The sequence below is a fragment of the Tursiops truncatus genome, chromosome 6, assembly GCF_011762595.2.
Source record: "Tursiops truncatus isolate mTurTru1 chromosome 6, mTurTru1.mat.Y, whole genome shotgun sequence".
NCBI lineage: Eukaryota > Metazoa > Chordata > Mammalia > Artiodactyla > Delphinidae > Tursiops > Tursiops truncatus.
The window spans coordinates 47,383,337-47,403,781 of record NC_047039.1 but is presented as its reverse complement, the minus strand read 5'-3'; the positions used below and the strand labels follow the sequence as shown (position 1 = coordinate 47,403,781).

The window sequence follows — 20,445 nt, the reverse complement described above, 5'->3', positions numbered from 1 at the left end:
CAGGGAAATTATCAAAGTTCATATGTAAATAGAAGTAAGTGGTGGGATTTTTAAAAAAAGGGCTGTCTTTCATCTTGCCTGGAATGTCTGAAGAATTGTCAGGATATACACTCAGCTGTTGATAGTTATTAATAATTTGGGGCTTCCCTGGTGGCACAGTGGTTGAGAGTCCACCTGCTGATGCAGGGGACGCGGGTTCGTGTCCCGGTCCGGGAAGATCCCACATGCCGCGGAGCGGCTGGGCCCGTGAGCCATGGCCGCTGAGCCTGCGCGTCCGGAGCCTGTGCTCCGCAACGGGAGAGGCCACAACAGTGAGAGGCCCGCGTACCGCAAAAAAAAAAAAAAAAATTAAAAAAAAAATTGACATTTTTGTTTTGAGAAAAAGGCTTTTTGTAGGCTAATTGTATCCATTTTCTAAAGAATTTATCTTGGTTTTTATGATGTTGTGTCTACAAAATGTAGGGACAGCCCTCACTTTATGATCCAGTTCATTTTTGAATCCTGAATAGCAAGGTTGCAGGCTGAGGTTTCCCTGTCCTGCTCTCTCTCTGCCTGGATAACCTGGGGACTCCATCTCAGACTCTCTGGGCTGTATCAGTTCCTTAGAAAATGACGGGGGTGGACCTTCCAGGACCAAATGCTGGAGTCCTGTGAGTATCAGGGGCTTGTTCTAGATAGGTTGTATTTTAGTCTTAAAGGGGAGTTTAAAGCAGTGGATCTTAGCCAGGGACATTTCTATCCCATGCAGGCCATCTGGGAAGTTTAAGGACATGTTTTTGGTGGCCCCAGTGATGGGAGGTTTTATCATCCATAAATTCTGTTTCACTTCAGAAGAGTAAAGGGGGCATTACCAAACATTTGATATAAAAGGAGCTCAGGGCCTGATAGGGCTGAAAACCATTGCTTTAAAGGGTAGCTAATGATAAGAACAGTAACAGCATTATTACAATAATATTACGATGATGGTATTTGGTTGCTAGATTTTGGTTTGGGGAATACAGGAAGAAGGGGTGCTAAGGGTTCCCTGACCTTGTGTTCAGTTTGAGCCCATAATGGGCTGGAAAGTTGAAAACAGGAACAGAGGCTACAGTAAGGGTTGTTTAGAAAACACCCGATGGGGACCCCTTGCTTCCGGGTTATTTCTAGCTCTGTCTATCCCCAGGGCCTCTGGTGACTGTGGGGTCGGCTGGTGACCTCTGTTGACTTCTGCTGGTTGCAGAATCGTGCATTCACACGATGTCCTCATTGGTTAAGCTGCCTTCCAGAAGTGCATTCCTCCACACCCTCTGGGGAGTGGTAGGGAAGTGTCTGCCCACGTTCCCCTTAGAAAAAGCGTGCTTCGTCAAGCTTGTTGCCTTTGAACTCTTCGGCAGAACTATATAGAGCCTTTGCTGATTGCAGCACCAGCTCAGTCAGCTTTTCCCTGCGTGTGATATTATCAACAATGATGTTATGTAAAATAACATTTCTTCTCAAAGGATGGTCATGATAACAGAAATAATGGATTTTATTAGCACACACCATGTACCAGGCTCTGTGTGGAGTGCTTTAATGCTTGTATGAACACCATGGGGCCAGTGTCTTGATTTCCATACGGAACACCTGAAGCCTGGGGAGTTTTAGTGACTTGCCAAAGACCCCAGCACTGCTAAGTGATGGAGGCAGAATGTGAACATAGTGGGTCTCACGTTGCCCTCCGTGTCCTGTGCCTGAGTCCTAAACCATTGGCTACAGAGAGATGATGCAATTTGGAAGTATCTGATTATGTGTTTATGCAGCCTAAAAGGCAAAAAAGCCTTGACGTGTCACAGAACCTCAAACCCGGTAACAGAGTTACCGTGGGTCCCCAAGGGCCCTGCGCATGCTCAGGGCTGGGGCCTGTCACGCTGCCGTCCTCAGGCTGAGTCGCAGACTTTTATCCGGTAGCTGAAGGATGCCGGCAAGGCCAGGAAAAGAACACGGTTCTCCTGAGGATTTGCTGCCTGGATCCTTTCCCATATACATATATTTTCCCTCTGGTCGGAGTTCAGGGCTACAATTCCTGTTCATTCCAGTCAGAATGTTGGCAGCTTGATCAATGATTTCCTGTGCCTTGATGATAAGTGGTGTTCCTCTTTAAGAGATCCATTTGTTTTTTTGTTTGTTTGTTTTGTTTTCTGGTACGTGGGCCTCTCACCATTGCGGCCCTTCCCGCTGCGGAGCACAGGCTCCGGATGCGCAGCCTCAGCGGCCATGGCTCACGGGCCCAGCCGCTCCGCGGCATGTGGGATCTTCCCGGACCGGGGCATGAACCCGCATCCCCTGCATCGGCAGGCAGACTCTCAACCACTGCGCCACCAGGGAAGCCCTGATCCATTTGTATTTTGAAGGTTTCAAAGCACTTTGATTTCCTTATAATGGAATTTCATGCAGATTAGCTTCCTAACTGTGACCCTTTCCAGGGCTCTTGGCCAAAGTAAATTGTGCTAATGAGGAATAACAGAAACTTCAGGAAAATCATGTGCCCCTAAATTTCAGTCATGGCTATGGCCTTTGAGATGATCTAGTCCAGACTAGACAGGAAATTTGTAGATAAGGAAACGGAGTCCCAGGGAGGGAAGAAGGAGCATGTCCAGGGTCACGTCGCCACTTCTAGATCTTGCTACCGAAAGCACCTTCACTGAAGGGTGTAAGGATGGTATGCATTATTTTTCTAAGATTTGTCATGTCGAAAACCTAACACAAAATTCCAATGCATACTAGACTGGATTGTCAGTAAATATAGACGCTAGAATTTTAGACTTTTGTGTGCTAGACACATAGCGCATTTTTTTCTTTTAATCTAGGAAGTTTTATGGTTTGTAAATGGTCTCTGTTTTTCTGATAAAGGTCATACATGTTCACCTTGTAGAACAGGGGTTGGCAGACTATGTTCTTCGGCCAGATGGGCCCCTTGCCTGTTTTTGCAAATCAAGTTTTATTGGTGCATAGCCATGCCCATTTGCTTACTTGCTGTCCACAGTGGCAGAGTTGAGTAGCTGAGGCAGAGACCTTGTGACCTGCAAAACCTAAAATATTTACTATCTGACCCTTTACAGAGAGAGTTTGCCCAATCATGCTGTAAAACATCTGAAAAAAACATACAGAGAAATGCCGCTAAAAAAAAATCAAGTATTCATATCTCACCCTTAGGGATTTAGGTTGATTTTAATTTTACCATTTTCATGGCTAAATATTTTGAAAATTTCTTACTGTTTCCTGAGGATAAATTCCTAGAATCACTGAGCCAGTGCACGAGAATGGTTTTTTACGTTCCTGGTACTCAGTGTGGAATGTCTTTGAGCTTGCACTCCCATCAGCAGTGCCCGTACTTTGCCAGCATTCAACAAACCAACACGACCTCCTTTGCTAATGGATTTGGTTTGCTTTCACCCATGCAGGGGCAGGTTCAAGGCGGTGGTCTGCGTCCTGTCTGCAGTTACAACGTGCCTGGCGTTTGTCAAGCCTGCCATCAACAACATCTCTCTGATGACCCTGGGGGTTCCTTGCACGGCGCTGCTCGTTGCTGAGCTAAGGAGGTGGGTGCAGGTCTTCCTGCCTGGCCCTGAGGCTGTCCCTGGGGTAGGAGCAAACCAGCTCCTGGTTCTTTTACTGCCCTTGAATGTGGAAGAGGAGATACCCCTCACAAAGAGTAGTTCCTGACTTTTGGATTAGCATCAAGTTGCCTGGTTTGGTTCAAAATGTTAATGATCTCATTTTCAGAAAGAGGGGAGCAGTGTATGCAATGCATCCCAATGGTTCGAAACTAGCTTAGGAGGAAACATCTCAAGGACCTGGTGAGTGCCTAGACCAAGCTGCCTAGAGGTAATTCTGTAGAAAGGAGAATAGATGTGCTCATGTGACACGAATAAGGAGGAAAGCAAAGTCCTAGAGAGGCTATTGCATTTACATACAGAAGGAAAAAGAAATGAATGTCTATATACAAAGCAGCACTGCTCCTTTCTCTGAGGCCTAGTTTCTTACAGTCTATCAGGTAAAGCCTTTGCTGTTTGCATAAGCATTTTCTTGTGGGAAGTTGTATGTGCAGAGTTCAGGTTGATATCCAGAAACATTTTAGTTTAGCTCTTGTGCGTTTATGACTGTCTTATTCAGCCCCAATTAAAACACAACTCAGCCACTGCCCTTATTGTAATACTCTTTGAAAATGCTTCTTTTTCTCTGCACTCACTTGTAGACATCCATTTTAATTCATGACTCTTGGTCATGGACATAGATGCTCTTAATTGAAGTCTTACATTTATCTACCTTAGTGAGAGTTTCTCTGTGTAATGTGTTATAAGCTTTCTCTCAGTCTTTGTTTTGAGTGGAGACATGTATATATTTCCTGCCAATGCTTTGTCTCTGTATGTTGTTTTGATTATTAGCAATACCAGGTAGGGACAGAGGTGGTTGAAGAGGTATTTAAACTTGCTGGCTGGCAGTGGAAGGACTCTGCCCTGTCTTGTCTTGTTTTGTCTTGTCGGCTTTGAGTAGCCTTCACAGACCTGGGAAGTAAGAGACCCATTTCAGAACACTAACACATCTTAAAACTCCAGAACACTAACAGATCTTAAAACTCTTTGGAAAACAATTATTGGGTTGGCCGAAAGTTTCATTCGTTTTTTTCCATAAGATGGCTCTAGTAGTACTTAGTTGTCTTTAACTTCATTCAAAACAATTTTGTTAGATCGTATGTGACAGCTGTCATATTAGCGTGCATTTAAAAAAACCACTTATCGGGACTTCCCTGGTGGCGCAGTGGTTAAGAATCCACCTGCCAATGCGGAGGATGCAGGTTTGAGCCCTGGTCCGGGAAGATCCCACATGCTGCGGAGCAGCTAAGCCCGTGCGCCACAACTACTGAGGCTGTGTGCCACAACTGCTGAGCCTGCGCTCTAGAGCCTGTGAACCACAACTACTGAAGCCCGTGCGCCTAGATCCCGTGTTCTGCAACAAGAGAAGCCACCGCAATGAGAAGCCCGCGCACCGCAACGAAGAGTAGTCCCCGCACGCCGTAACTAGAGAAAGCCTGTGCACAGCAGCCAAGACCCAATGCAGCCAAAAAGAAATTTAAAAAAGGACTTATTAAAATTGGTGAATTTTTGTGGCCATTTTAATATTGAAGATGGAGGAAAAAAAGCAACATTTTTGGCTGACTATGCTTTATTATTTCAAGAAAGGTAAAAATGCAACCAAAATGCAAGAAAAGATTTGTGCAGTGTATGGAGAAGGTGCTGTGACTGATCGAACATGTCAAAAGGGTTTGTGAAGTTTCGTTCTGGAGATTTCTCACTGGATGATGCTCCCTGGTCGGGTACACCAGGTGAAGTTGATAGTGATCAAATCGAGACGTTAATGGAGAACAGTCAACGTTATACCATGAGGGAGACAGCCGACATACTCAAAATATCCAAATCAAGCGTTGAAAATCATTTGCACCAGCTTGGTTACGTTCATGGCTTTGATGTTTGGGTTCCACGTAAGTTAAGCGAGAAAAACCTTCTTGACCGTATTTCTGCATGCTATTCTCTGCTTAAATGTAATGAAAACCTTCCATTTTTAAATCAAATCGTGACGGGCAATGAACAGTGGATGCTGTACAATAATGTGGAATGGGAGAGATCGTGGGGCAAGCGAAATGAACCACGACCAACCACACCTTCATCCAAAGAAGGTGATGTTGTGTATATGGTGGGATTGGAAGGGAGTCCCGTATTATGAGCTCCTTCTGGAAAACCAAACGATTAATTCCAACAGATACTGCTCCCAGTTAGACCAACTGAAAGCAGCGCTCGGCGAAAAGCATCCGGAATTAATCAACAGAAAACGCATAATCTTCCATCAGGATAACGCAAGACCGCATGTTTCTTTGATGACCAGGCAAAAACTGTTACAGCTTGGCTGGGAAGTTCTGATTCATCCATCGTATTCACCAGACGTTGCACCTTCGGATTTCCATTTATTTCGGTCTTCGCAAACTTCTCCTAACAAGAATTTTCATTTCCCTGGAAGACTGTAAAAGGCATCTGGAACACTTCTTTGCTCAAAAAGATTAAAAGTTTTGGCTGAGTAATATTCCATTGTATATATGTGCCACATCTTCTTTATCCAATCATCTGTCGATGGACACTTAGGTTGCTTCCACGCCCTGGCTATTGTAAATAGAGCTGCAGTGAACATTGTGGTACATGATTCTTTTTGAATTATGGTTTTCTCAGGGTATATGCCCAGTAGTGGGATTGCTGGGTCATATGGTAGTTCTATTTTTAGTTTTGTGAGGAACCTCCATACTGTTCTCCATAGTGCCTGTATCAATTTACATTCCCACCAAGAGTGCAAGAGTGTTCCCTTTTCTCCACACCCTCTCCAGCATTTATTGTTTGTAGACTTTTTGATGATGGCCATTCTGACTGCTGTCAGGTGATACCTCACTGTAGTTCTGATTTGCATTTTTTTTTTTGATAATTAGTGATGTTGAGCATCTTTTCATGTGCTTTTTGGCCATCTGTATGTTTTCTTTGGAGAAACGTCTATTTAGATTTCCATTTATTTTGGTCTTTACAAAATTCTCTTACTGGAAAAAATTTCAATTCCCTGGAAGACTGTAAAAGGCACCTGGAACAGGTGCTCAAAAAGATAAAACATTTTGCGAAAGTGGAATTATGAAGTTGCCTGAAAAATGGCAGAAGGTAGTGGAACAAAAGGGTGAATACGTTCAATAAAGTTCTGGGTGAAAATGAAGAATGTGTCTTTTATTTTTACTTAAAAACTGAAGGCACTTTTTGGCCAACCCGATAAATTGCCTATAAGACATCTGGATGGATTTGTAGCAGTCAGTCCAGTGATGCTGCCTGCTGTTAGGCTTGAAGTCAATCGAATGTTCTGCACTTAGCTATGTTTCTTGAGAATTCATTGCAATCTTGTTGTCACTTTAACTCCTGAGTCTAATCATCTGTTTTAGTCTATAATTTTGTTAAAAAATAGCTAAGGAAAGGGCAACTTTTAAATTCATATTACCTAAACAAGAGCAAATGAAAGACAAGTGGTTAGGGCAGATGCTTTTAAGGTTTAAATTCTGCTTCACAACTGTGATCTTTAAGCAGGGAAACATATCTTTCTTTAATATTCCAACCTTTGCAAGTAACTACAGAGGAAATAATTTCTGTTCCATACTTAAAATCTTGGCCCCTAAAAAGCTAGTCCTCACTGCTGCTAATTGGTCTTCATCACGACATTAGCAAATTGCCGTATCATGGGAAGCATCCCCGCTTCCACCTAGGGTCAGCCTTTCTGCCCCTTGATAATTCCCTCTTCTCCCATGCTTAGTTTACCCCCGTAAGTTGTCTACTGTGTCATCCCTCCCTCTCCAAAGGATCCATCCCATTAGCCTGCAGCCGTATTTGAATCTCCCCCATCTTCTCTAACACCCAAACCTGGACTCAGTCACATCTGTCTCCAGCCCTCACCCTTTCTCTCTCCTGTCTGTCACAGCCACCCTTATTTAAAAGTTGTCTCCAGGGAATTCCCTGGCCGGTCCAGTGGTTAGCACTCGGAGCTTTCACGGCTGTGGCCCGGGTTCAATCCCTGGTGGAGGAACTAAGATCCTGTAAGCCGTGTGGCGTGGCCACACACACACACACACACACACACACACACACACACAAATAAATAAATAAAATTGTCTCCATCCATCACCTCTTATTTAGTCTTCAGGCCACTCCAATCTGGCTTCTGTCCCCACTTCAATACCCAAACCCTCTTGGTTGTGCATCCAATGGTCATTTTTCTGTCCTCCTGAATCTCAGCTCTCTGCACAATTCACCCCCTCATCCTTGGAACATTCTTTCCCGTGATTCCTATGACACCACGCCCTCCTGAGTTTCTACCAACTCTGCGGCAGGTCCTCTCAAGCCCCTCTTGTAAGCTCCTTCTTTTCTATGCACCTGTCCATGTAGGGACCCCATAAGGTACACCCTCACCTCTCTGCTTTTCTCCCACTATATTTCCCCCTACAACCTCTCGTCTACTCCATGGCTTTAATTCCTGTATGTATGCAAATGGCTCTAACCCAGTCCTTCCTTCTACTCCACCACTGTGTATCTAGCTGCCTGCCTGACCTCTCCAACTCCACGTGTCACAGGCATCTCAAATCCAACTTATCCAAACCCAGATTCCTGATCTCCCTTTCCAGTTCTGGCTCTCTTAATATTTCCAGCCTCAGTAAATTAGAGCACCATTTACCCATTTGCTCAAGCCGGAGGTCTGGCTTCCTCTTCCTTCTCCAGTCATCTCATCTGATCATCATTATTTTTCTATTGGTTGGCATCACAATTAGGTTAAAGTTCAAAATCCTCCACGTGGTCCCTGCCTGTGGATCTCTCCCCCACAAAGCTCCCCTTACATTCTGTCCTCCAGCCATTCTGACCTTCCGTGTCCCCAAGGGGGCCTGGCTCCTCCCGGCTCCAGGTCTGGGTGCATGCTGTCCCTTCTTTCTGACCCTCTTGCTTGGTTCATTTCTGCTCATCCTTCAGGTTTGGGCTCAACCATTTATATGCTCTCAGAGCATCCCATACTTCTCCTTTATGGCCCCCGTCTTGGTTGTAATTTAAAAAGTATTCGTGCTGTTGTTTTGCTCAATGTCTGTCTCCTCTGCTTGACGTAACTCCACGTGGGCAGGGACGAGGACCCTGTACACTGCTGTGTCACACTTCCCACTCAAGTCCCGGAGAGGAAAGAGAAGATGCTTGTTGGCCTGCTTTGATAACATCCCCAGCAAGAAGATACCCTGTCGCTCTTGTCATGTCCTTCCAGAGTGTTCCCTGCTTGTCATCAGCAATGATCTGTCATGTCTCAGCTAAATGTTCCTCATCCCACCTCCCTCTGCTCAGAACAGATAGGGGAGGGGCTGTTTTTTAGCTTTCCATTTCTCATTAGCCTCATTCCTAGAGCTTGTTTCTAGTCTTTTCATACATTCATTGTCCTTATTAAACCTTCTCTCAGACCAGGAGGAAACAAAATGTTCTTATGTCTGGGGGTCATGACCTGACAGTGACTGGCATTTGTGTTGTCACATCACCAAGTGACTCAGCTGTGTTGAGAATATTTTGAAATAGACTTTTTCTGATTATAGGAGTGAATTTATTGTTAAGGAAAACCTTGAGAGCACAACAGAGGGTCAAGAAGAGAAGAAACGACAGCCGTCCTCTCAGTTTTTCTATCGTAAAATAGGGTCCTGATACATATGTGTGTATATATATGACTTGTGTCCTGCTTTTCCCGTTTAACCTTACATTGACATTGTGTTATAAGCCCTGAAAAGTGGGGATAAAACCTGACGAAGCGCAGGTTTGGGCAAGCCTCAAGTTCACGTAGACCTTGTTAGTGGTGTACAGCAGGACCTGTGTCTCTAGAAGCAGAGAAAGGGTCAGTACCAGGTGCCCTGAGTTCCTGACTCTGCAGGACTTTGTTTTTCCTCCCTGCTTCACAAGTGTCAGCCCCGCCCCGCCTCTTCCGTGACCACCTGCCTTTCAGCCTCTCTTGCCACGTACACTGCATCTGCAGCTCTCTGTGCTGGTGTGGCCCTTAAGCCAGATAGGAAGCCTAGGTTTAGTTAAATTGAGCTTACATAGTTCCTGTTATACCAGGCTTACTGTCTACATATTTGTTGATGCTTGTTTTTGTTAGTTTTCATTTTACCTTTTAACATGGCAAGAGGCCTGTTTATTATTATTTTTTTTTATAAATTTTTATTTTACTTTTGGCTGCGTTGGGTCTTCGTGGCTGCATGCAGGCTTTTCTCTGGTTGCCGCGAGCTTCGCTGTGGTGCGCGGGCTTCTCATTGTGGTGGCTTCTCTTGCTGCACAGCACGGGCTCTAGGCGTGCGGGCTTCAGTAGTTGTGGTACGTGGGCTCAGTAGTTGTGGCTCATGGGCCCTCGAGCGCAGGCTCAGTAGTTGGGGCACACGAGCTTAGTTGCTCCGCGGCATGTGGGATCTTCCCAGACCCAGGCTCGAACCCATGTCTCCTGCATTGGCAGGCAGATTCTTAACCACTGCACCGCCAGGGAAGCCCAGGCCTGCTTATTTTGCCTTGTACAGTGCCTGGTGTGGATTCTGAGAATTTGGTACCCAATCAATATTGTCACTGTTTTGTTTTTTTAATCTAAAAAAATGTTCTGATCAGATCACTAGGAGGCAGTTAAAATAAAGAAGTGAAGGACAGTTTTATCTGTTCATGGAGCAAGGCTTCTTTTTAAGTGTGCTTATTCTGGACCAGGCACTGTTGCTAGATGCTGGATATACATTAGTAAAAGAGTAGGCCTAGTTCCTGCGCTCACTGGTCTTACAGTCTAGGCGGATACTAGGTATTAACAAACACTTAAACAAATACACACTCTCAGCTTGTGATGCATGTTATGAGGGAAGATGGCAGGGCCCCAGGAGAGAATGTGATGGGGGAGTTCGATGGTACTTGGGCTGTCAGAGAAAGTCTATTTGAGAAAGTGCCCTTGAAGCTGAGACCTGCAGGGTGGAGAAAAATGGGCGGAGTGAGGGGACAGGGCTCTGGGAGAGGGGCCGCGGGTCCAAGGGTGAGCCATTCAGAGGAGAGTGTGCTGAAGAGAAGAGGGAAAATGGAAATTGTTCATCTCTGTTTTCGTCACTAAACTAGAAAGTACTCACTGCTTACGTCATGGGCTCTATTAATTCTTTCAAAAATTTTTTCAGGTGGTGCATTTAGCCCTCCTACCGACAGGGTTTCTCAGTTTGTTTTTTGAGCGGGTCTCTCTGAGCCTGCTGTCCATCCCGTTTTCACTGCCACTTTTACTCATGTTTCTGTCAGGCAGCTGGGAAAGGTCTCAGCAAGTCAGGCTTCTGACACCGTCTACTCGTTCAACAAATATGAACCAGTGCTGACCCTGAGAGTGAGCGAGCTTGACTGACCGGGGAGCAGTCCTTTAAGGGAAAGAGACCCTGAGGGAGGGTTCGGAGGACCCTCTGGGCATTTCTCCCTAGGAATAGAAGTCACCCACTTCGCGAGCCATTTGGTGACAAGGAAAGAGAACGGCAGCTGAAATTTCCTTTGAGCTGTTGGGGTTTATTTCAGAAACCCTTTTGTTCCAGCGTACGTTCAGGAGTGCTGTGAGTCTCCTATGTGCCTGGCGCTGTCCCAGGGGCTGGAGGTGCAGCAGTGAGCAGCTTACCTGCTGGTAGGAGATAGGTCTTAAATATATAAGGAAAACACGGAGGATGTCAGCGGGGCTGTAGTCGCTACAGAGAGAACTAGAGGAGGGAGGAAGGTGATCGCGAGGGTCACTTAGGGGGTAGAAACAGGTGGTGCGATTGTTAGGAACAGTGCTCAGCAGAGGGCTCACTGAGTGACATCTGAGCGAAGACTTGGAGGTGGCGAGCCGCGTGTATATCTGGGAACAGCATTCCAGGTGGCAGGAACGGCAAGTGCTAAGGCCTGGGGGAATGTGCCCAGGATTTTGGAGGAATGGCAGAGGTCCCTGGGGGGTTTGATGAGCAGAGGCAGTGAGGGGCAGAGTATGGAGGACGGGGGTGGAGCACAGAGGAGAAGCCAGCACACTGGGGCCTCGTGGCCTCCGTGAGCACTTTGGCTTGCCCTCTGGGAGAAGGGAAGCAGTCGGAGGCTTTTGGGCAGGGTGTTGAGAGGTGACTGTAGGAGCGGGGTTGGATGGAGGCAGTGGCTGTAACTCAGGCAGGAGATGATGGTGGCTTGGACCCAGGTGGACGTGATGGAAAGAGGTCAGATTTTGCATATATATTGAGGGGCTGATGGATTGGATGTGGGGTGGGTGAGAAAGAGAACAAGGACTCCACAATTCTTGGCCTGAGGTCCTGAAAGCACAGAGTGACCTCTTCCTGAGAGGGCTGGGAGAAGGACGGGCATTGGGCAGAAGGAAGGATTTAGGAGTACGTTGTGGACGTGTAAACTTTAGATCAACACTGGGCACCGGGTGGACATGTCAAGAATGTGACATGTGGTTTGTTAAGTCTGGAGTCAAGGAGAGGCCTCGGTGAGGAGTGTGGCTTTTTGAGCCATCAGGGTACATACGGTGTTTACATCCGTGAGCGCGTGTGACGGGGCGTTGGGTGGGAACCCCGGTGCCAAGGGGCCAGGGAGGCAAGAGGAAGCAGAGAAGAAGTGGCCAGCAAGGTAACAGGAGCCAGGACTGACACAAGCTGTTCTCTGCATCCCCGGGCAGGTGTGACAACGTGCGTGTTTTTAAGCTGGGTCTCTTCTCGGGCCTCTGGTGGACCCTCGCCCTCTTCTGCTGGATCAGTGACCGGGCCTTCTGTGAGCTGCTGTCGTCCTTCCACTTTCCCTACCTGCACTGCGTGTGGTGAGCCCCGCTCGTGGTGGGGTGGGTGGTCACCAGGCAGGGTCTACCCTCGCTGTCACTCCGTTCTCCCTGCGCGGAGCGCAGATGTACACAGGGGACAGAGCTGAGCCTGGGTGCCTCCTCTCCTCAAGTAGACTGTCAGACATTTCAGAAGCGATAGAAAAAGCAGAAACAGCTCCAGGGAGCAGGCTTAGCCGGAACAAACAGACCTAATTGTCTGTGCTTCACGTCTGTGGTCTCTCACCTCTAGTTCCATTATTAAAGCAGAAAGGAGCTCGGAACTTGAATCCGTAACCTGAGCTCTAGCTAGATCTCCAGGGTGGGGGAAGGTGGTGAAGGCTTGGGACAGATGTGATGTGGGGATAGGACGGTCCTGAATAGGAACCAAGCACGCCTTTTGAGCCTGAGTGACCAGCCTGGGCCTCACAGGTCACCTAGGGACAGTGTCTTTGGCTTTGTTCAGGGTCACCCACCTGGTGACAACAAACCAGTCTAGGAGCTCAGTAATGGGGAATTGGAGCATCTACAGCTTAGAAGGCTCAGGATACACTTAAGAAAAAGAAAGCTACAGAACAGCACGCAGAATCCCGTACTCAGAAAGCTGGGGAGGAAATCCAGTGGTTTTCTTCCTGGGAATGATCAGATGCACAGGTTTTAACTGTGTAGTCTGGTAAATTTTGATAAATGTATCCACCTGTGTAAATGGGATCTCACTGAAGATACGTTTTTAATCGATCCAAGCTCCCTTATCATACAGTGATTTAAGTAAAATTCAAAAAGTCGACTGTAATAACTTGGATTCCAACTTAATTTGTTTCTAAATTTGGTGTACTTTCTGAGGTTGTTTTTTTTTTTTTTCCCCCAAAGTTGAACCATTTTCTGAGACTTCCCCTGTGGTCCAGTGGTTAAGACTCTGTGCGTCCACTGCAGGGGGCGCAGGTTTGATCCCTGGTCAGGGAACTAAGATCGCACGTGCTGTGTGGTGTGGCCTCAAAATAAAAACAAAAACAAAGTTGAACCATTTTTTCATCCAGTTGTAAAGTGACATATTTATTTATTATAACAAATTTAAACAATAGGTAAGTATAGAAAGAGAGACTTTCATAATTCTGTCCACCAAAGAGAGAGAACAATTGTTAACAGCCTGAAGTGCATCCTTCCAGGTGCTTTATATACATAGTTCTCTAATTCTCCTTTTAAAAGCAAAAATAACATCATTCTATACATGATGCATATTGGTCCTTCTTTTGTTGTTTAAACTACATATTAGATCATAGACAGCTTTCCTTACCAGTGCGTTTATATTATCTTCAGCAGTTTTTGTGTCCAGTTAATACCTCACAATATGGATGCTTTATAATTCATTTACCAACCTCTCTATTAATGGATACTTAGGTTATTTCTAACTTTCCGCTTTTACAAATAATCGGTAATGAACATCTGTATTTGTTCATATGCCTGAATTGTGTCCTTAGGTTAAATTATAATATGTTGCCAAATCCAGAGATACTATATCAACTAACACTTTTTACTAAAATCTGTAAGATAGTAAAAGTGTATCTGTAAGATACACTTTCACATATACTGGATATTAGTAACTTTAAAAAAAAGTCTTTGTTAACCTGAAAAGATTTTATTTTCATGTCTTTTTAAAAAATTAGTATTTTGTTGGGCATCTTTTCAAATGTAAAATTACTATATCTTTCCTCTTTTGAAATGTGCCTTTTAAGTTTCTTTATCATCCCTGTGGAGTGTTTCCATTTTTAAAAGTTTATATCCAGCACCTAGTGCCTGACACATAGGAGACAGTCATTACTGTTTACTACCTATAGGCCATTTATTGGGCACACTTGCAACATTTTCAAAAGTACAGAGAATAATACATGGGACCCCCAGGTAGGCAACACTTAGCTTCAGTAGTATCTACGTGAGGCCAATCTCATTCATGCCACCTTCACCCACTACCCACCCACACCCGGATTATTTAAAGCTAATCCCAGACACCCTATGAGATGATTAGTCTTTTGATTCTTTGTAAGATAGGGATTTTTAATTCTTTGTCACATGGTGCAAATATTTACCCCCAGTTTCCCATTTACCTTTCAGTATGTTAATTATATTTTGTGTCATACTGGTTTAAAATTTTCATGTTCTCACATCTGTCAGTCTTTTCCTTTAGGTTTTTTTTTTTTTCCTCTCCCTTCTGTATGCATTACAGTGTGACTGTGACATCCCTTAAATGACACTGTTCTCAACTAAGCAAACTGGTAGTACTCTTACAGCCATCTTTATTCCATGCGTTTTTAAATGTAGAGACGTGCATTGCATGTGGCTCTCACCGCCATTCCCTTTAGGGTTTCTGAACTTTGTGTCATTCTAAGAAAGGCTTCCCCCACCAAAGTTTATAAAAATATTTTCTTTAATTGTCTTTAAATGTATTTTAAGTCTTTAATTCATCGAGTTAAGTTTCAGCATAAGGTACAAAAGTAGGATTACATGCCTTTAAATGGTCCCTTGCATGATAAAGATCAATATGAAAACTTTTTACAGGCACAGTGAATTTAATAATAGTAATAAAAAAGAGTTCCCTTACTAAAGTGCAAAAGCAGGTGAATCAGTATAAAATTATTCCTGATGAAGGGCGTCAGATGTGTACAGCCGATTATTAAAGCTAGAAGGGTGGGGGCACTAGTTCCACATGCTCATCGGTTATTTCCTTAGTGCCTCTGTTTTATTTATTTTGTTTTTTTAGTTTAATTCATTCATCAGTTTATTTACATGTCAATCCCAACTCCCAGTCTGTCCTTCCCCCACTTCTTCCTCCCTGGGAACCAAATGTTCCGTTCTCTAAGTCTGTGAGTCTGTTTCTGTTTTGTGAATAAGTTCTTTTTGTTTGTTTGTTTAAGATTCTGCATATAAGTGATATCATATTAGTGCCTCTGTTTTAAATCCTGGGGCCTCGGTCGGCTGAGCCCCAAAGGCATTTGCAGGTTTTTCCTGTTATCAAGCTGGAATGTTTTAGAACATTCCAAAAGAGGCTTTGTTGGCTCAGGAGTTACCATTCTTCTGCTATTCCAGGGATTGTTGGGCCTTCTTAATTAAAGGAGGCCCCTGCCTGTCTTTGCATCCAGGAGAGGCAGGTTAGCCGGAGGGAGGAACGGGCTAAACCCAGCACAGTCTCACTTGCGTCGGGTTCTCTCAGTTCTCACGCCGCCACGTCTCCATCGCAGGCACATCCTCATCTGCCTGGCCGCCTACCTGGGCTGCGTGTGCTTCGCCTACTTTGATGCTGCCTCCGAGATACCCGAGCAAGGCCCCGTCATCAAGTTTTGGCCCAGCGAGAGATGGGCCTTCATCGGTGTCCCCTACGTGTCCCTTCTGTGCGCCAACAAGAAATCACCCGTCAAGATCACGTGATGGCGAGGCAGTGGCTGGCCTCTCTGCTTATCTTCTCTCACGCACCTAAACTTCATCTCCCAGCAGAGACAGCCAGCGGGGTTCGCAGAGTCGGGGGTGGGGTCTGTCTTTTAAAAATTCAGTGCCCTTGGGTTCTAACTAGTGTGTCTGTGGACCGCCAGGACTCCACGGTGCCTGGGGAGCAGCGGGTGTCTTCCCCTTTCCCAAAGATGGGAAGTAGAGGGCCGAGGGGCACTAGGTGTGTCTTCTCAGTGTCACCTCCAGCTGCAGTGCTCATTGGGCTGCGTCCTTTATGGTGATGGCAGAGCCGTCCCGTGGGGGACCCAGCGCTGCACACGCCTCGCTTCCTGGTGAGGGTTTGCTCCAGATCCCACCGTTCCCATGTGCTCTCGGAGCGGAGCCTCCCTTGACAGACAAATCCTGCGCCCGACAAGACCCTCTGACTGTATGATGGAAGAGGCCAGAGATTTTCATTTGGGGAAACTGTCCTGAAACGAAAGCAAACAAATGGAACACACACAGGGCTCGCGGCTAAGGAGGCTGGTTTCCCCCCTTGCATCTCTCCGTAACCCAGGGTTTACATACATGTGTGCATCCTTTTCCTGCTACCTCTTCTGAGAGATGGGAACTTGACTTCAGATCAGGGTGAAGCTAACAAGAAAAACCCTCCGTGTATGCCAAAAATGACACTCCACTTTGCGCCGTTCTTGAAGATAAGCGCAAGTTTTAAATGCTGACACGGTCCCCGCCCCTCAGCCCAGTACGCTCCAACACACAAAGAGAAGACTAGCTACGGTGTGAGTGGTGTGAGCGTTCCATGCAGAGACCCACCCCTTTACTGCTTGACCTCTGTGACATTGCCAACGGCCTGTGACAATCGTGGTAGGGGTCCTGGTTCAAACTGGAGCAAACATGAAATTTTAGAAGTTGTTCTCATTGGAAGCCTCCTGTATGCTGTCCTATTCCGGAAATTATCCTCAAGAATCTTGCCGCTTCTGTCTTTGATATTTACTGTGGGAATTACACTCGGTATCCTCACAGTATGAGGTGCTTCCTATGGTTTCTCCGCGCCGGCGTTTGACCACGTGCTTTTCTTAAGTGCTGGCCTTAACTACACACTGGCTGCTTTGGGTGCAGCAGGGCAAATCTCTTGCCTTCTGAGTTCTCACCTAAAGTGACACTGGCTGCAACTGCTGTCCTCTTCACTGGGCTGAATGGGAGACTCCGCATATGTCTTCAAGGTGCGAGGTGGGAATTCGTGACCTCAGGGATACTCATTCTAACTCAGGCATCTCTTGCTTTGCAACATTCCATCACGGGAGAGGGCAGAACAGATGTGTCCTTCTTGTGTGGATGGGAATCATGTCACTGTCCTAAGTATTTAAGAGTTGGGCAGTAGCAGTTTTTGGCTTGTCCGGGAAGTCGTACTCTGGTTAAAGTTTGCACAGAATTGCAGGCGAAAAGTCCAAGAAGCAACTGAATTTAGACTTTAGAAATGAGTGACTTTATTCTACTTCTGTGGTTTTCAAATTATTTTAGCAGCAGAACCCTGTTTGCAGTAAGAAATCTTTATGGAGACCTAATATGTGAAATAATTTGTATTTTATTAGCTTAAATTTATTTCGAGGTTGAACTTACAGCACTTCGTGAATAATATAAAAGACAGTGAAAATGGAAATTAACAAATTGGTCGTTTCCAAGGTAGAAAAATTTGGTATTGAATGAGTGTACATGTTGCTTTATTATAGTTTAAAAAACGGTATTTGAATTAGATACTCGGAATCTTTAATGTACCCATTTGAGACCTAGGTGGCTTGTGGAACAGAATTGGAAAAACTGCTCTTAAGTCTTTTGGGTTTCAAGTCTAGAATTTTCTTTAAAGGGAAACGTCAGACCATCCAGATTGACCCACCAGGCACGGATTCTCATCTCCTCCATCCTGCAATATAAAAATGCTCCAGGTAGGGAGTTTGTTGTATTCTAAGCCCAGCTCTTTTAGTGGGAAAAAGTAAATAAGGAGAAGCAGAGGGTGTAGGAAATGTTTTGTGTGTGTGTGAGGTTTAATTTCTGTCTTGAAAGCCCCTCAGTGATGGGAGCATTGTCCCAACCATTAAGGAGGGACCATTTCTCCCTGTGAAATGAAGGGTGTGTTCCGTGGGAAACACCACCTCCAGCCCCCAAGGCTTTGACATTGCCCTTCCGGAAGGTTCTGAGTGACCTTTGGAAATAGGGATACAATGTGATTCTGCTGGAAGTAAGGAAGTAAGTACACTAACTCACAGGACTATTTCTCTGCTTCTCCTACAAGACAAATGACTAAGTTAAGTTTCGGAGAGAATGCTTTTGTTATGAAAAACAGAATGCCCTTCTAGAGATTGGTTTTAATGAGATGAAGACTGAGAAAAAAGTGTGGAATGGGGTATATTTGAGGAAGACAAGACTTTGCTTTTGAACAGAAATCACTATGCTTGCCAGCGTGGGATGGTAAATCAAGAGAGTAGGAATAGGGCTTCCCTGGTGGCGCAGTGGTTAAGAATCTGCCTGCCAATGCAGGGGACACGGGTTCGAGCCCTGGTCCAGGAAGATCCCACATGCTGCGGAGCAACTAAGCCCGTGTGCCACAACTACTGAGCCTGTGTGCCACAGCTACTGAGCCTGTGTGCCACAACTACTGAAGCCCGCGCGTCTAGAGCCCGTGCTCCTCAACAAGAGAAGCCACCGCAATGAGAAGCCCGAGCACCGCATCGAAGAGTAGCCCCGGCTCGCTGCAACTAGAGAAAGCCCACGTGCAGCAACGAAGACCCAACGCAGACAAAAATAAATAAATAAAATAAACAAAATTTTAAAAAGAGTAGGAATATACCAATCTTACTTTAAGTTAGGTTTATGGCATCATGCATATTTATATTTGTATTCATAGTGCTCATAGCACTACATGCGTTTTAAAGAAAATGGGGATATTAAGAAAAGTTGATGGAGAAGAAATAAAGTAATGTGTATTTCTATAGCTCAAGGACAACCATTGTTAATATATTTTGATATATTTCCTTCTTGTCTTTTTTTTCCTAATATAGTTGTCCATTGATGTCTTTTAGAGCTGACAGTCGATCTTGTACCTTGAATGGAATATAAATGCCAGTTGTATATTTTTCCTGAAGAGCAGGTTTTGGGATATACGAGAGAGTTAGCTATGCTCTTGAGTGTTCATCACTGGATTCTAAGACTTACTACTGAGCCTTCCCTTTTAATCGAGCCTCACATGAATGGGCCCTAAGAAATAATGAACTGAACTCTGCTTTTTGATATGCTTCTGCACTTAGACGGACAAGTCATAGAAAATAGCTGTTAAATATATGGTTCTACAGGTTTTGATGTTTTCAGATTTTAAAAAAGTGCATAGCTCATTTCATTAATTGATGTGAAATCAAGAATCCTTTTTTTCCCCCCTGATAATTCAGGGAAGTGGAGATTTGACATTTAGGAGTTAGGTCACGGCGTTTCCTCAGCATGGCTATTAGATATTTGTTCTGGTTAGAATTTGCCTAAGAGAGATACCCAGCAGGAACTGGATTTAGAATATTAAAAAACATTAATTTACCAAGTGATCACTTAAGTTAATGATTCTTGTTTTATAATGTTTGATGATTTTTAGAAAATATTTTCTCCCCTTTATTATTATAATGTAAAACAAGCACTTCAGTGAGTATATTGCAGGTGTTTGGGGATGAGATATCTACACCTGTTTGGTAATAGGCTACCTTTTGGGGGAACTCTGTGCCTGTCCTTCTGAAGAGTGCCTATACAACATGAATTGTGGATCAGAGTTGTTCTGTTGGGGGACTAACCTTGATGGTCATCAAGCACAGGCTTTGTAAAAATACCATCACGTCTTCTATTTATTGGATTTCTCAGGTGTGTAAAAACTTCTTACTAGTTCATTATGCTTACCTGAGCTGCTGCCATACCGAAGGCTCCAAAACTGGGATGTGATCCTTCCCCGGCTCTGTATCCCTCGGGGCTGACATGGAACCATCTCTGGGGGACAGGTGAGGGCTGAAGCTTGCCTGGCCAGAGCCCCCCTCATAGCTCCTTTTCCCCAAATGAACTTGGAACCTTTAATAGCCAGCTCTTTGCCTGGGTCCTGCTGACCCAGCCGGTCAAAGAGGAGTCTCGGGCCAGGTTGGGATTCTCAATGGATTTTATAGACATCTTTCTCCTACAGATGTTTTTTTTTTTTTTTTTAATGACCCCTACTCTAAGGGACTAATTGTTTGAATTGTGTCTTTCCCTATATGTTAAACCAGATTTACGGCGATTTTGCAACCACAATATGTAATCAGAGCAAATAGAGTATTTTCAGATATATACCTTGTTCTGTCCTTCATGTAGGGTGTGCTGTATATGGGTGGTAGGCCCACGGGCTGTGGTAGCATTTCATCTCCATTACTTTGGGAGTAATTCAAGGCCTTTTGAAATGGAGCTTTTGCACTTTATGCTCTTTTTTTGAACTGACTGTGATAGCTATGTTTGATATTAAAGCTATAAGTGGTATTTTCTGTGAATACGTATATGTTTGTGTTTATTTCCAAAATGATTTCTGCAGCGGCTGCAGTGAGAAATACATTTAATGGATCGTAAAGTGCATTT

General features: G+C 44.9%; 1 protein-coding gene across 7 annotated transcripts in view; it reads left to right on the top strand.

Annotated features, from left to right (window-relative positions):
- ACER2 (alkaline ceramidase 2) overlaps positions 1–20,445 on the top strand; it is a 109,885-nt gene that overhangs the window by 12,683 nt on the left and 76,757 nt on the right. For 4 of the 7 annotated variants that reach the window (XR_012332489.1, XR_004526999.2, XM_073806095.1 and 1 more), the window contains exons 4-5: positions 3,420–3,557; positions 12,244–12,381. Coding sequence is in view for 5 of the 7 variants with exons in the window: in XM_073806095.1 (XP_073662196.1) it covers positions 3,420–3,557; positions 12,244–12,381 (276 nt within the window). In the remaining 2 variants the exon portion in view is untranslated. Of the gene's footprint in view, positions 1–3,419; positions 3,558–12,243; positions 12,382–13,248; positions 13,411–15,611; positions 20,361–20,445 lie in introns of those variants that run through there. The other 3 variants (XM_073806093.1, XM_033858054.2, XM_073806094.1) reach the window with 3 other exon arrangements.